Genomic DNA, 14150 nt, shown 5'->3' on the forward strand with positions numbered 1-14150 from the left:
TAACACCCAATGCTTATCGCATCAAGTGCCCGTCACCCAGTCACCCCCACCCCCTGCCCACCTCCCCTTCCACCACCCCTAGTTCGTTTCCCAGAGTTAGGGATCCTTCTTTTTAAGGATAAGCTGTGCCCTCTCCCCTGCCTATTTTGAGACTACAGTTAACACCCCAATGATTCAATGTGGGCACTTCTTAGTCTCACTATTACAGAGGAGGACACTGAGGCTCAGTGTGGCTGAATGAGATAGAGTTTAAATCAGAGCCTTTTCACTCTGAAGTGCCCACCACCCCAACGTTAGCACTGGCTCTGCCATTCTCAGGAAAGAAAGGGCAGTTCATAGAAAAGATATTTTGAGTCTCAGCAACTCTGAGTGAAACAACTAAGGAGGGAAGTTTGATACTTTCTGGTCCTTGTCCTCATCACCTTTATTGTTGTTCATTGGGTTAGTGGTTGGTTTCATTATGAAGGGATGAAGAGTCCTTCCCATCAGAGAAGCAGAAACAGAAGTGGTTAGTGTCTAGTGAGAAAGTTGAAAAAGCCTGTGTGCTTCTTCAGTCCATGGACCAGCAGAGCACAGGTCTGCACATATTGCTCTCTATGCTTTCTAGGAGTGTTGATTCCTGGAATACTAATTCTCTATTTTATCTGCTAAGGTTGAAGCCATTGTAATAATTCCTTACTCTTTATCCAAGGCCAAAGGCCACTGAAACTGCTCTGTCCCTGTCAGCAGAGTGGACCCCTTGGTTCTTGTAGAGTCCACACCTCACAACGGCTGATTATAACAAAAGAGCAGTGTCCCCTGTGCCCCAGCCCCAGACACCAGAGCCCCAGGCCTCTGTCTCCTTCGACCTTAACACTCAGTCAGTCAAAATTTGGGTCTCCACCCCCCTTGTATCTTTTTTTTAATAATAAATTTATTTTTTATTGGTGTTCCATTTGCCAACATACAGAATAACACCCAGTGCTCATCCTGTCAAGTGCCCCCCTCAGTGCCCGCCAACCAGTCACCCCCACTCCCTGCCCACCTCCCCTTCCACCACCCCTTGTTCGTTTCCCAAAGTTAGGAGTCTTCCATGTTATGTCTCCCTTTCTGATATTTCCTACCCAGTTCTTCCCCCTTCCCCTCTATTCCCTTTCACTATTATTTATATTCCCCAAATGAATGAGACCATATAATGTTTGTTCTTCTCCGATTGACTTATTTCACTCAGCATAATACCCTCCAGTTCCATCCACATTGAAGCAAATGGTGGGTATTTGTCATTTCTAATGGCTGAGCAATATTCCATTGTCTACATAGACCACATCTTCTTCATCCATTCATCTTTCGATGGACACTGAGGCTTCTTCCACAGTTTGGCTATTGTGGACTTTGCTGCTAGAAACATCGGGGTGCAGGTGTCCCAGTGTTTCACTGCATCTGTATCTTTGGGGTAAATCCTCAGCAGTGCAATTGCTGGGTCATAGGGCAGATCTATTTTTAACTCTTTGAGGAACTTCCACACAGTTTTCCAGAGTGGCTGCACCAGTTCACATTCCCACCAACAGTGCAGGAGGGTTACCCTTTCTCCGCATCCTCTCCAACATTTGTGGTTTCCTGCCTTGTTAATTTTCCCCATTCTCACTGGTGTGAGGTGGGATCTCATTGTGGTTTTGATTTGTATTTCCCTGATGGCCAGTGATGCGGAGCATTTTCTTATATGCTTGTTGGCCATGTCTATGTCTTCCTCTGTGAGATTTCTGTTCATGTCTTTTGCCCATTTCATGATTGGATTGTTTGTTTCTTTGCTGTTGAGTTTAATAAGTTCTTTATAGATCTTGGAAACTAGCCCTTTATCTGATACGTCATTTGCAAATATCTTCTCCCCCCATTCTGTAGTTTCTGTTAGTTTTGTTGACTGTATCCTTTGCTGTGCAAAAGCTTCTTATCTTGATGAAGTCCCAATAGTTCATTTTTGCTTTTGTTTCTTTTGCCTTCGTGGATGTATCTTGCAAGAAGTTACTGTGGCCGAGTTCAAAAAGGGTGTTGCCTGTGTTCTTCTCTAGGATTTGGATGGAATCTTGTCTCACATTTAGATCTTTCATCCCAAGACACAAAAGTCCAGGGCCAGATGGCTTCCCTGGGGAATTCTATCAAACGTTTAAAGAAGAAACCATACCTATTCTACTTGACTCTGTGGTTATAATCCTTGCTCTGTTATATGAAATAACAAGGATAAATCTCACACACTTTGGGATCAAATACAAGAAGAAAGCCTAAGGAGCAGTGGCATTAGTCCAATTTATGTGTTTTCCTCTGGGTGCTGGGTGCAGATCCAGGCAGTGATGTTAGAAGCAGCGTTGCATAATGGCTCAGAGGAAGACAATGAGGCCAAACTAACAGGGTTGAGATCCTGACTGCACCAATTGGGACAAATTATTTCCCCTTTCTATGCATCTGTTCTTGTATCTAGAAAGAGGAGTAAATCATGGCACTTAACTCTATAGAGTTTTGAGGAAATATTAAGTTCTTCCCCTGCTCTGCCCTAAGTGACACAGTCTGTGTGTCCTTTCTCACCAAAGAGGTGCCTCTCCTTAATTGGAATTCAGGCTAGTGAGTTGCCCTATACCTCCAAATCCCTTTTTAAAAAATATTTTATTTATTTATTCATGAGAGACACACAGAGAAGCAGAGACACAGGCAGAGGGAGAAGCAGGCTCCCTGCGGGGAGCCCGATGCAGGACTCAATCCCAGGACCCCAGGATCACTTCAGCACTGAGCTGAAGGCAGATGCTCAACCACTGAGCCACCCAGGTGCCCCTTGCCTCCAGATCTTTATGAATTCCAGGAAATGTATGATTTGTAGTTTATCCAGCCTTTTCTTATCATTAGTGTGGGAAAAATGCTTTTTCCAGCTTTCTAAATCCTACAGAGAAGCAGAAATGAGATTATATTTTTTCTTCATTTAGATATACGTAACTATAATGCCTTAGACAATAATCATTTAGAAAAGTTCCTGGTACATGGTAGGCATATATAAATGTTTTATTAAATAAAGAAAGAATAACTGAATACAGTGCATTGTGGATGTACAGATATTTAGTGGAAATAATTCTTTTCCTGGTGTTCTAGTTTCCATAAGGCTCATATTCATGAGATGACAGAAAAATTTCTTTAAAAGTTTCCATGTTTTTTACTGAAGAAATGTGTGTACCTTTCCACAAAAAAACAAACAAACAAAAAAACAAAAAACAAAAAAAACCCTCTTATTTAAATCACTTAATTCATTAAATCCCCAAAACTCATTTTGGACTTTTCTCATGAGTTATCCTATACACCTATGTATGTATACTCACATCACCGTGTTGGATGGAGCTTGCCTCAATCTGGAACTCCTGCTCCCCCCAAAACATGATAAAATGTTATCAAAATACGGTCAGGTAGCCAAATGCCAGCCTTGATAACAGATAAAAGGGATTGGAGCAAATCGCTTCCATCTTCACAAGAGCTGATTTTAGAGTGGAAAACAGATGTTTCTGTTAAACAGGCCAGAGACCTTGGAAGATAAAAGAGATAAGATCAAACTGACTTCTTCAAAATGTTGCAAGCTGTTTTCCTTCCTATAGTGGAAATAATGCACTCTAAGCCCTGAGAGTAAGAAGAATGATTTTCCAAAGCCCTTATTTCTTGAACATTTGTTGAAGGAAGTGGCCATACTTAGTATCTGAAAGGAAAAGCTTTTTACTCGGTATTTTTCAGGCTGATGGTGCAGGAGCAGGGCAAATGCTCTCATCTTGCTTTGTCCTCCAGTCTTAATTGACTGAGCCACCTCTATGCCTACATGCCTGAGAGGGGGAGCTTCCTCAGCATGCCTGTCCCTCCTCCTCATGGCAGCCAATCTCAGCCTTGTCTCTATGTCAGGAATTGCATGGAAGAGTATTTCCTACCACTCCCTCCGTGGTGGCATACATTTACTAATGTTGAAATAAAATCCTGGGCTCGGGACAATTTCCTGCCCCTATCCAGGAGTAGTGGGCTTTTACTTATTTTACTCTTCTCCAGCAACAGTGGGTCTTTATTTATGTCTGGAGAATGGCAGGAGTTGTTACTCTTCTCCCAGCAGTTTAAGACTTTTGCTACATAGGAGAAGAGAGCCCAGTTGGGGTTGCATTGTATGCCTTTCCCAAGGTGACATTCCCTGGAAAACCAAGGGAGGCACCTTCTGGTCTTCAGCCTGTCCCCAGTCTTTAATGTTAACACCTGGGGAAGGCCCATAGAGAAGAACCCGTGAGTACATAGCACTCTTGTGTCTGGGGCTCTAGGGGCTTCCTACTGTCAAACTAGCTCACATTCAATCCTTAGCAATTTAATAAAATTCTAATTTCTTCTTACCTGTTGGTATGGAAGTCACCTTGTTCTTCTTGTGCTCTGCCACAGGTAAGACAGTCTTTGTGTCATTTCTTGTCTCAGAAGGGCCTGTCCTTTCTTGGTATTTAGCCTACTCAGTTGTCCTGTGCCCTCAGCTCTCTAGCAAGTCCCCGAAAATGATGAGTTTGTGGTTTTTATCCAGCTTTTTCTCATCATTAGAGAAAAATCCCAGGCAAAAGCAGAATTAAGGTTATCTTTCCTTAGTTTAAATATGCATTGCTCTACCTTACTTTTGGTATCATTCTAGAAACTACAGGACTGATTGGCAATGGCAAAAAGTAAAAAATCCAAAATTATTCAATTACTCGTAACTAGTTGGACTATAAAATTGTAATGGATTATTTTGGTGAGGGGTGTGTGTTATGGTCTGAGTTATTTATTTTGCCAGCTAAATTGAAGGATAAATGTCATATAACCATCCAACATGTCCATATCCTATGGGTAAGGTCATCCATTATCAAGAATCCATTCCACCAGTTATAATGTGTAAATGTGTACCCTCAGGAAGGATTTTTTTTTTGTAATGTAACTTTTTTTTATAAATTTATTTTTTATTGGTGTTCAATTTGCCAACATATAGAATAACACCCAGTGCTCATCCCCCCTCAGTGCCCATCACCCAGTCACCCCCCTCCCCCGCCCACCTCCCCTTCCATCACCCTTAGTTCGTTTCCCAGAGTTAGGAGTCTCTCATGTTCTGTCTCCCTTTCTGATATTTCCCACTCATTTTTCTCCTTTCCCCTTTATTCCCTTTCACTATTTTTTATATTCCCCAAATAAATGAGACCATATAAAGTTTATCCTTCTCCGACTGACTTATTTCACTCAGCATAATACCCACCAGTTCCATCCACGTCGAAGCAAATGGTGGGTATTTGTCGTTTCTAATGGCTGAGGAATATTCCATTGTATACATAGACCACATCTTCTTTATCCATTCATCTTTCAATGGACACGGAGGCTCCTTCCACAGTTTGGCTATTGTGGACATTGCTGCTAGAAACATCGGGGTGCAGGTGTCCCGGCGTTTCACTGCATCTGTATCTTTGGGGTAAATCCCCAGCAGTGCAATTGCTGGTTCTAGGGAAGATCTATTTTTAACTCTTTGAGGAACCTCTACACAGTTTTCCAGAGTGGCTGCCCCAGTTCACATTCCCACCAACAGTGCAGGAGGGTTCCCCTTTCTCCACATCCTCTCCAACATTTGTGGTTTCTTGTCTTGTTAATTTTCTCCATTCTCACTGGTGTGAGGTAGTATCTCATTGTGGTTTTGATTTGTATTTCCCTGATGGCAAGTGATGTGGAGCATTTTCTCATGTGCTTGTTGGCCATGTCTATGTCTTCAGGAAGGATTTTTTAATCCAAATTCTTGGTAAGGAGGGGGCCCTGGGTGGCTCAGTGGTTGGACTATGCCTTTGGCTCAGGTCATGATCCCAGGGTCCCGAGATTGAGTCCCACATCGAGCTCCCCACAGGGAGCCTGCTTCTCCCTCTGTGTCTCTGCCTCTCTCTGTGTGTCTCTCATGAATAAATAAATAAAATTTTTAGAAAAGAAATTCTTTGTAAGGAGAAATCGTCCACTAAGAATATTGGACAAATACTTAGAATGGCCTAAGATCCCCAGATGACTAGGAGTTTTTATCCTTGATTGGCACAAGAAAGCCAGTCCCACAAATGCAAAGAAGCCAGACATTCCTCAAGAGAGTAATCAACTTTAGTGGAGCTGCAAGTTTATTTTCTTTGGGTTTTTAGTTTGTGACAACCTGAAAAGCCCTATGAAATATCCAAAATTCAATTACTTATTATTTTAAATATACTCAGGAGTTGTACAGTCCCAAGAATATGAATCAGTGCAAGATATAATCGATTACAAAAGTCCTTTAAATTGAGTGTTTAGGACCCATAAAATTTAAGATCTACATAGTTAAGGAGATAAAGATACTTATAGAGCCAAAGAGTCTAAAACCCAAATAGATGTATAAATAATTTTTAAATGAAATAATAAAATTCACAAGGAGACTAAGTAAAGAATGCCAATAAATGCCAGAAGAACTGCATTAAGGTGAAGACAGAAAACCCTGGGGTTCGTGGTTTAGATTGGAAAACCCACCAAGCTGTTTGTTATATATAGTAAGAAAACCTTCTCTTTCCTCTCCGGACCATGTCCACCTCCCTTAAATGTTTCCCCAGTGATGATGGGCAAGACCATCTCCACAAAGACATAGTATAGCCTAATGAATAATATAGAAGAATAAATGTGTAGATTAGATATCTACAGAGGGAATATTATAAGGAAACCAACTTCTATAATAAAACAGTACCGAATGTCATGGTTAAAGAAAAAAGATTCAGTAAAATTGAGGAACATCACTTTTAAATAGCCTTTGTAAAGTTACGTATAGCATTCATATTCTCTGTCCTGCAGCACATCAGAAAGCAGTGTCTCAATTTCATGCATGACATGTGATCCTGTCTTTCCAACTGGTATGATGAAGAGTCTTTTCCTCTGAGTGTCATGAGGTCTCCTATAACAACTTCAGTGACACAGTACCCCTCCTTCCTTGCTGACCATGGGGATGTCTTGGAGAGGGGCCCTAGCTTGTGTGCCTGTAGATGCCCTGTTACCTTAATGTGTTAAGGAAATATACTGTAATGGTCTACAACCTTGGTAATGGAGAGCTCTTCTCCTCTTCCTCTAGCAATTCAATTTAAGACTAAGAAGTCTTAAATTCTGAGTCTGTTTTTTCTCACACCTTCCCACAACAGTATCTTTGGGTATCTGGATTCAGCTAGATAGTAGATCCAGAAAAAGGATACAAAACACAATCTCTTCTATTATTGTTGCATGTATCATAAATGAAAGAAAGAAGGAACAAAGAAAACTTGAGCCCCCAGCCTGGTTCTCAGAAGTTTTTAATATTTAAGGATGGGTTAGGACACATATCCTCTTACTGTGGACCATCTAGCCAGCCCTAACATTTGATAATAGGACCAAGATTGCAGGATTGGTGAATGTCAATGTTAATTTCAGGGGCCTTGGGATGCCTTGAAAATGGCTCAAGAGAAAAGCAGCAACTATGTTATTGCTGAGTAGGGGAGATGGAGGATGTGCTTCTGAATATGGGGAAACAGAGGACAGAAAGGTAGGTGGCACTTTGGAGAAAATGATACTTCAAGTAGAATTTCAAATAATCTGGTGAATGTCCTTGCCGGGCATTTCTTAGATTTTAAAAGTTTATGTCTTTCTGTGTTATTATATACACTAGCTGAAAATAGTCTTTCCTTTGCTATAAATCACTTCTGCTTTCAATAGTCAGACTATTTAACAGGGATTCTGGAAAGGAGTAATTTGTGTCTGCCTATTAGGTAGTTCAACTGGTGTCCATATTGGAACTCTAGCCAATAAAAATGTATATTTCCTTTTCCTGCCACTGATATTTCTGACACAAGAACTACTCAACATATATACATGGTAGATGTTAGATAGATATCCAATTATTTTTAATCCAATTGGTAAATTATACTCTGGACATCTTATAGCTTGGTCCTACCCAATTTACTAACCATTCCCTGCCCACCCCTCCTCCTACCTTGTAATAATAATCTTCAGTCCATATTGCACCTATCCTGGTGCTTAATACCAGAAGTAACAATTTATGTTTTTGGAGTGCTTAATATGTGCCAGACATTTCCCCAAGTTGTTCGTTTACATTTTCTTGTTCATTTGATTTGTGCAATAAACCTGTAATTTGGGAACTGTCCTTTTCCTTCATCTTAGAGATGAGAATTCTGTGACACAGAGTTGTTAAGTAATTTACCCCCCCTTTACAGAGATGACTAAAGGTAGTTCTGGGATTTTCACTCAGAGAGTCCAGTTCCACAGTATGTACTTCTAATCACTCAACTACATTGCCCTACCCTCAGTGTTTATATAATCTTATTGATGTGTTTTGTTTTATATTAATAGGTGATCACTAGAATGTAAGCTCCTCAAAGGGCCTATGTTTCATTCAGCATGTGTCAGATTCCTAGAATAGTCCCTGGCTTATAGTAGATGATCAGTTAATATCTATTACTGTTATTGAAATGAGAAAATTGTGGAGAATTTGACACATATATTTTGTGCTACCAGCATGTAGAAAGGCATGAGAAATTCATATGAAAAGGCAGGAGAATCTTTGCTTATTCTGACATATCTACTTCCAATCCATGGAATTTTCCTCAAGAAAATATTTGTTTAAAAAGAAGAAAGGAATAAAGGGAAGAAAGAAGGAAAGAAAGAAAGAAAAGAAAGAAAGAAAGAAAGAAAGAAAGAAAGAAAGAAAGAAAGAAAGAAAAAAGAAAGAAAGAAAGAAAGAAAAAGGGATTATAGGGGAAAGGAGAGAAAATGAGTGGGAAATATCAGTGAGGGTGACAGAGCATGAGAGACACCTAACTCTGGGAAATGAACGGGCGGTAGTGGAAGGGGAGGTGGGTGGGGGTCGCAGTGACTGGATGACGGGCACTAATAGGGGGACTTGATGGGATGAGCACTTGGTGTTATGCTATATGTTGGCAAATTGAACTCCAATCAAAAAATATATACAAAAAGAGAAAACCCTAAAGATTCCACCATAATATAAACCTACTAAAACTAATAAACAGTTGCATACAAAATACTAAAAATACAAAAATGAATTGCATTTCTATACTCTAACAATTATCAGAAAAAGAAATTAAGAAAGTCCCTTTTATAATAGCAACAAAAAGAATAAAATGCTTCGGAATAGTTTTAAACAAGGAGGTCAAAGATCTGTACCTTTATTATAAAATAATAAAGTATAAAATATTAATGTATATTAATGTAAGAAATTTAAGTGGATGCACAAAAATTTATCCATGGACTGGAAAAATTAACATTGTGCAGATGCCCATTCTACCAAAAGCAATCCCTATCAAGGCAATCCTTATTGAAATTCCAATAGAAATAGAAAAAACAATCCTAAAATTTGTATGGAACCACAGAAGAACCCCAATAGCCAAAAGGATGGTGAGAAAGAAAAACAAAGCAGGAGGTATTGTCCCTCCTGACTTCTAATTATGTTAGAAAACTATAATAATCAAGACAGTATAATATTGGCATAAAATCAGACATGTAGATTACTGGAACAGAGTAGAGAACCCGGAAATAAACCCATGTATATATGGTCACGTAATTTCCAACAAAAGTGACACGAATATATAATAGTGAAAAGACAGTTTTTTCAATTTCAATACGGTGTTGAGAAAACTGTCTATCCACATGCAAAAGAACAAAATTGGACTACTATCTTATACTATACACAAAAATCAACTCAAAATAAATTAAAGACAAGCACATAAGACCTGAAGCCATAAAACCCCTAGAAGACTTAGGAGAAACATTCCTTGACATTGATGTTCGTAACTTTTTTTTTTTGGATTTGACACCAAAAGCGAACACAATAAAAACAAAAACGAACAAGTGGGACTATATCAAACCAAAAAGTTTCTGCACAGCAAAGGAAGTAAACCATCAATAAAATAAAAAATGCATGACATGAAATGTGAGAAAATATTTGCAAATAATATATCTAATAAGAGATTAATATCCAAAATATATAAGGAACTCATGGCTCAAGAGCAAAACAAAATAAAATCCCATGTAATCCAACCAAAACATGAGCAGAGGACCTGAAAAGACATTTTTCTGAAGAAAACACACAAATGGCCAACAGGCATGTGAAAAGATGATCATCACTAATCATCAGGATAGGCACATCAAAACCCCAGTGAGTATTTCCTTACATCTGTCAGCATCTGTGTTACCAAAACGACAAGAGCTAACCAGGTTAGCAAAGATGTGGAGAAAAGGGAACCCCTGTGCACTGTTGGTGGGAATGTAAATCATTACAGCCACTATGGAAAACAGTGTGAAGTTCTTCGAGAAATTAAAATGGACTTCTGTATTATTAAGGAGTCCGACTTCTGGGTATGTATATTCAAAGGAAATGAAATCACTATCTAGGAGAGATTTCTGCATTCCTATGTTCACTGAATTTTTCACAACAGCCAAGTCATGGAAACAAGGTAAGTGTCTATTGACAGATGAATGGATCAAGATGATGTGATACACACACACACACACACACACACACACACACAGACACACACAATGGAATATTATTCAACCACAAAATAATAAGGAAATCTTGTCATTTGTGATAGTGTAGATGAATCTGGAGGGTGTTATGCTAGTGAAATGAGCCAGGCAAAGTCACATACTACATGGTATCACCTATATGTGGAATCATATAAAAAAAAAAAAGGCTAACTCATAGAAACAGTCAAATGGTGGTTGCCAGGGGCTGGGACGTAGAGGGCATAGGGTAAGGCTGGTAAAAGGGTTCAAACTTTCAGTCTTTTTTTTAAAAAAACTCTTATTTTATTTAAAGATCTTATTTATTCATGAGAGACACAGAGAGAGGGAGAGAGAGAGAGGCAGAGACACAGGCAGAGGGAGAAGCAGGCTCCATGCCGGGAGCCTGACATGGGACTCGATCCTGGGACTCCAGGATCACGCCCTGGGCTGAAGGCAGGCGCTAAACTGCTCAGCTACCCAGGGATCCCCAAACTTTCAGTCTTAAGATGAGTTAAGTCCTAAGGACCTGAGGTATAGCATGGTGATTGTCACTGGTAATTCTGTAAATTCTGTAATGCGTCACTGATATTTGCTGAGAGATTAGATCTTAAGTGTTCTCATTCTCCCCCACACACACATACACACAAAAGTAAGTATATGAAATAATTAATGAAAGTATTAATCACCTTGGTTGTGGGAGGCCCTCACAGTACATATGTGTGTGTGTGTGTATGTGTGTGTATATATATATATATATATATCACTACGTTCTATACTTTAGATATATTACAATCTTATTTGTCAATTATACCTCAGTGAAGCTGGTTGGGGGTGGGGGCAGGGAAGAGGGAAGGTAAAGGAAAGAGAGAGGAAAATTATACTACCCTGAAGATAATGCCATGTCTTGGCAAAGTGGCCAAGTATGCTCATTAGCAATACTCCACTTGCAGGATGGGAGTCCAGGAGAAGCACTGGGGCAGCATGCAGCTGAATAAAGCATGTCACTGAGATCCAGCAGTGTAGGAAACTGAACAAGACCAGGGTCCATTGCAGGAAGGCCTGGCCATGCCAGGTCTGCTGGACCTGAAGGGGAGTCCCTGAGTGGTTTGAGAGCTGGGACTGTGGTGGTTCTGTGGACCATTCTCACTTCCTCCCGGAGCCCAGACAGCACACACGGCTTGACTGCTGATTACAATTTATTCTTCCTCTCTGCCCACCCGTCCAGTCTTCCACATCAGGCCACCCAACACTGTCTTGTGTTCAGGGCTGCCTCACAGAGGCACGCAATGCCACTGGTTCCAGTCACAGGGCATGCAGATATGACCCAGGCTGTGACTCATTTTCTGTACGGGTTTGTTGCTTGTAAATGTATGGTAATAGGTAGGATAGTCAAGTTTGTCCAGAGCACGGATGTGAATATCCATGAGATAGGAGACGAGACCCCTGGCCCGGTGCTCAGGCACAGTACCCCCCATCCGTATCTCGCCTGTCTGGTCCATCAGGCTCCAGGACACAAGGGTCCCCTCGGGCCCCAGCAGGCAGAAGGTGGGGAAGGTTTGGATGCAGCGTTCGATGAATCTCTGGCTCCTCTCGTTGCCCCCGAAATACCAGAATTTATTCACCAAGGCAGCGTGGGTAACATCCAGGGAGGAGAGTTTAAACATCTCTTGGTTGCTGTGGAGAACAACACATTGGGGAGAAAAGAACACCCCATTATATCATCCTTACTGTGGAGTATTATATTTGTTTTTCCCCAAATTGTCTTCAGACAATGCAAATTGGAACACATGTAAAGGCATAGATTCTGTAGCCAGACTGCCTGAATTCATAATCTTTTTATAAAATGGAGACAGACATTACCACAGTGGTGATATTAGTAGCACCTCTATTAAATAATATGAGCTATCACATGATAAATATCTACGATTTGTGCCACACAAAAAAATAAGAATTACAGAGGCACCTGAGTAGCTCAATGGTTAAGCATCTGCCTTTGGCTCAGGTCGTGATCCTGGGGGCCTGGGATCCAGTCCCACATCTGGCTCTCCGAAGGGAGCCTGCTTCTCCCTCTGCCTATGTCTCTGCTGTTCTCTCTGTGTCTCTCATGAATAAAGAAATAAAATATTTAAAAAAAAAGAACTACACAAAATTAAGCATTATTCTTCTCAACATTGCTGCGACTCTCTACTTTAGATGGGAGAATCGATAACATCCGTGTTTTACACATAAGAATAGGAAAGCAGAAAATAAACAAGTGCCTAAAAGCATATGCTAGCAAGGTGTCACGCCAGAGCTTGGAATCCTGGAATCTTTGTATATTGGTGTCAGAGGGTCCTTGACCATTGTGGGAAAGCCAAAATCCAGGGAGAGGTAGTGATGTGGAGTGTCGGCAGGCCCCGGGTTACAGAACGCTGAAGTCTGAAGGCCACTGAGGTGGTGTACAAGGAGGTATCCTGGAAAGAGCCCACAATGTGGAAGCAGGAGGTGGAGCAGTGAGCCCCGGTGACACCCTTAGCCATCCATGTGACCCGAACAAGCTGTTTCATCCACTGAACCTATTTTCTGTCAGGAAAGTGAGAGTCCCTTGTCTATCTCATGGGATGAACAAGAGAATCAAATGAGATCATAGATTTGGAGGGTCCATCAGGCACAAGGTGCAATACAGTGTGAATAAAGCCTGTCCAGGCATATTAACACAGAGAGAGCCATAGGATCAGACATCTCCAGATCAAATCCCCGGATCAGTTTTAATTCTATTCAGGCATTGGTGGAGGGACATATATAACATGTTGAAGTTCTCTTTATTGGAGAACTTTTGCTCTGAGACGTAAACTCGTCGCGTATTTTTGAAGCATCTACTTTGTGTTCTGTTCTGGCTACTGAAGACTTATTGATGAACCACATAGTGTCCCCTGCTCTTGTGGAATTTTAAATGTTGCAGGGGAGGATCCAACAACAAACGGGCCTATAAATACACAGATAATTTTAGATAGTGGTAAGTTCACTGAGGAAAATAAAAATTTGGTTTTGCGATGAAGAATTATGGGAAGGGATGTTTTAGGCTCTCTGAGGAGAACTCTCTAAGGAAATGACATTTGAGAGAATGAATGGCAAAAAAAAAAAAAAGAAGCAGATATGTAAAGATCAGGGGAAAGGACATTTTAGGGAAAAAAAAAAACCCAAAAACAGGGATCCCTGGGTGGCGCAGCGGTTTGGCGCCTGCCTTTGGCCAGGGGCGCGATCCTGGAGATCCGGGATCGAGTCCCACGTCGGGCTCCGGTGCATGGAGCCTGCTTCTCCCTCTGCCTGTGTCTCTGCCTCTCTCTCTCTCTCTGTGACTATCATAAATAAATAAAAATTAAAAAAAAAAAACCCAAAACAAATGCAGTGGTCCAAAGGCATGTGTTGAGTGAGTGTATGAGAGAAAGGCACAGAAAAAAGGACAGAGTGGGTGGTGGGAATAAGCAAGAGGGACAAGATGGAGTCCAAGACATGGTGGATTGTGGATCCTAGGGGGCCCTGAATGTCTGTAATGGTCATGTGAGCTGAGAAACACTGATGGCTTTTAGGTGGATGAATTGACATAATCCATGTGACAGACCAAA

General features: G+C 40.9%; 1 protein-coding gene and 1 long non-coding RNA gene across 8 annotated transcripts in view; one reads left to right on the top strand and one right to left on the bottom strand.

Moving 5' to 3' along the window:
* LOC144292688 (uncharacterized) overlaps positions 1-14150 on the top strand; it is a 51074-nt gene that overhangs the window by 6680 nt on the left and 30244 nt on the right. For all 3 annotated transcript variants that reach the window (XR_013360039.1, XR_013360037.1, XR_013360038.1), the window contains exon 2: positions 7438-7549. This is a non-coding gene — a long non-coding RNA (uncharacterized LOC144292688). The remainder of the gene's footprint in view (positions 1-7437; positions 7550-14150) is intronic.
* LOC144292684 (glycine N-phenylacetyltransferase-like) overlaps positions 11724-14150 on the bottom strand; it is a 73481-nt gene continuing 71054 nt past the window's right edge. For all 5 annotated transcript variants that reach the window (XM_077863381.1, XM_077863382.1, XM_077863383.1 and 2 more), the window contains one exon: positions 11724-12219. In XM_077863381.1, the coding sequence (XP_077719507.1) occupies positions 11817-12219 (403 nt within the window). In that variant the 3' untranslated portion in view covers positions 11724-11816. The remainder of the gene's footprint in view (positions 12220-14150) is intronic.

The sequence above is a fragment of the Canis aureus genome, chromosome 21 (assembly GCF_053574225.1).
Source record: "Canis aureus isolate CA01 chromosome 21, VMU_Caureus_v.1.0, whole genome shotgun sequence".
NCBI lineage: Eukaryota > Metazoa > Chordata > Mammalia > Carnivora > Canidae > Canis > Canis aureus.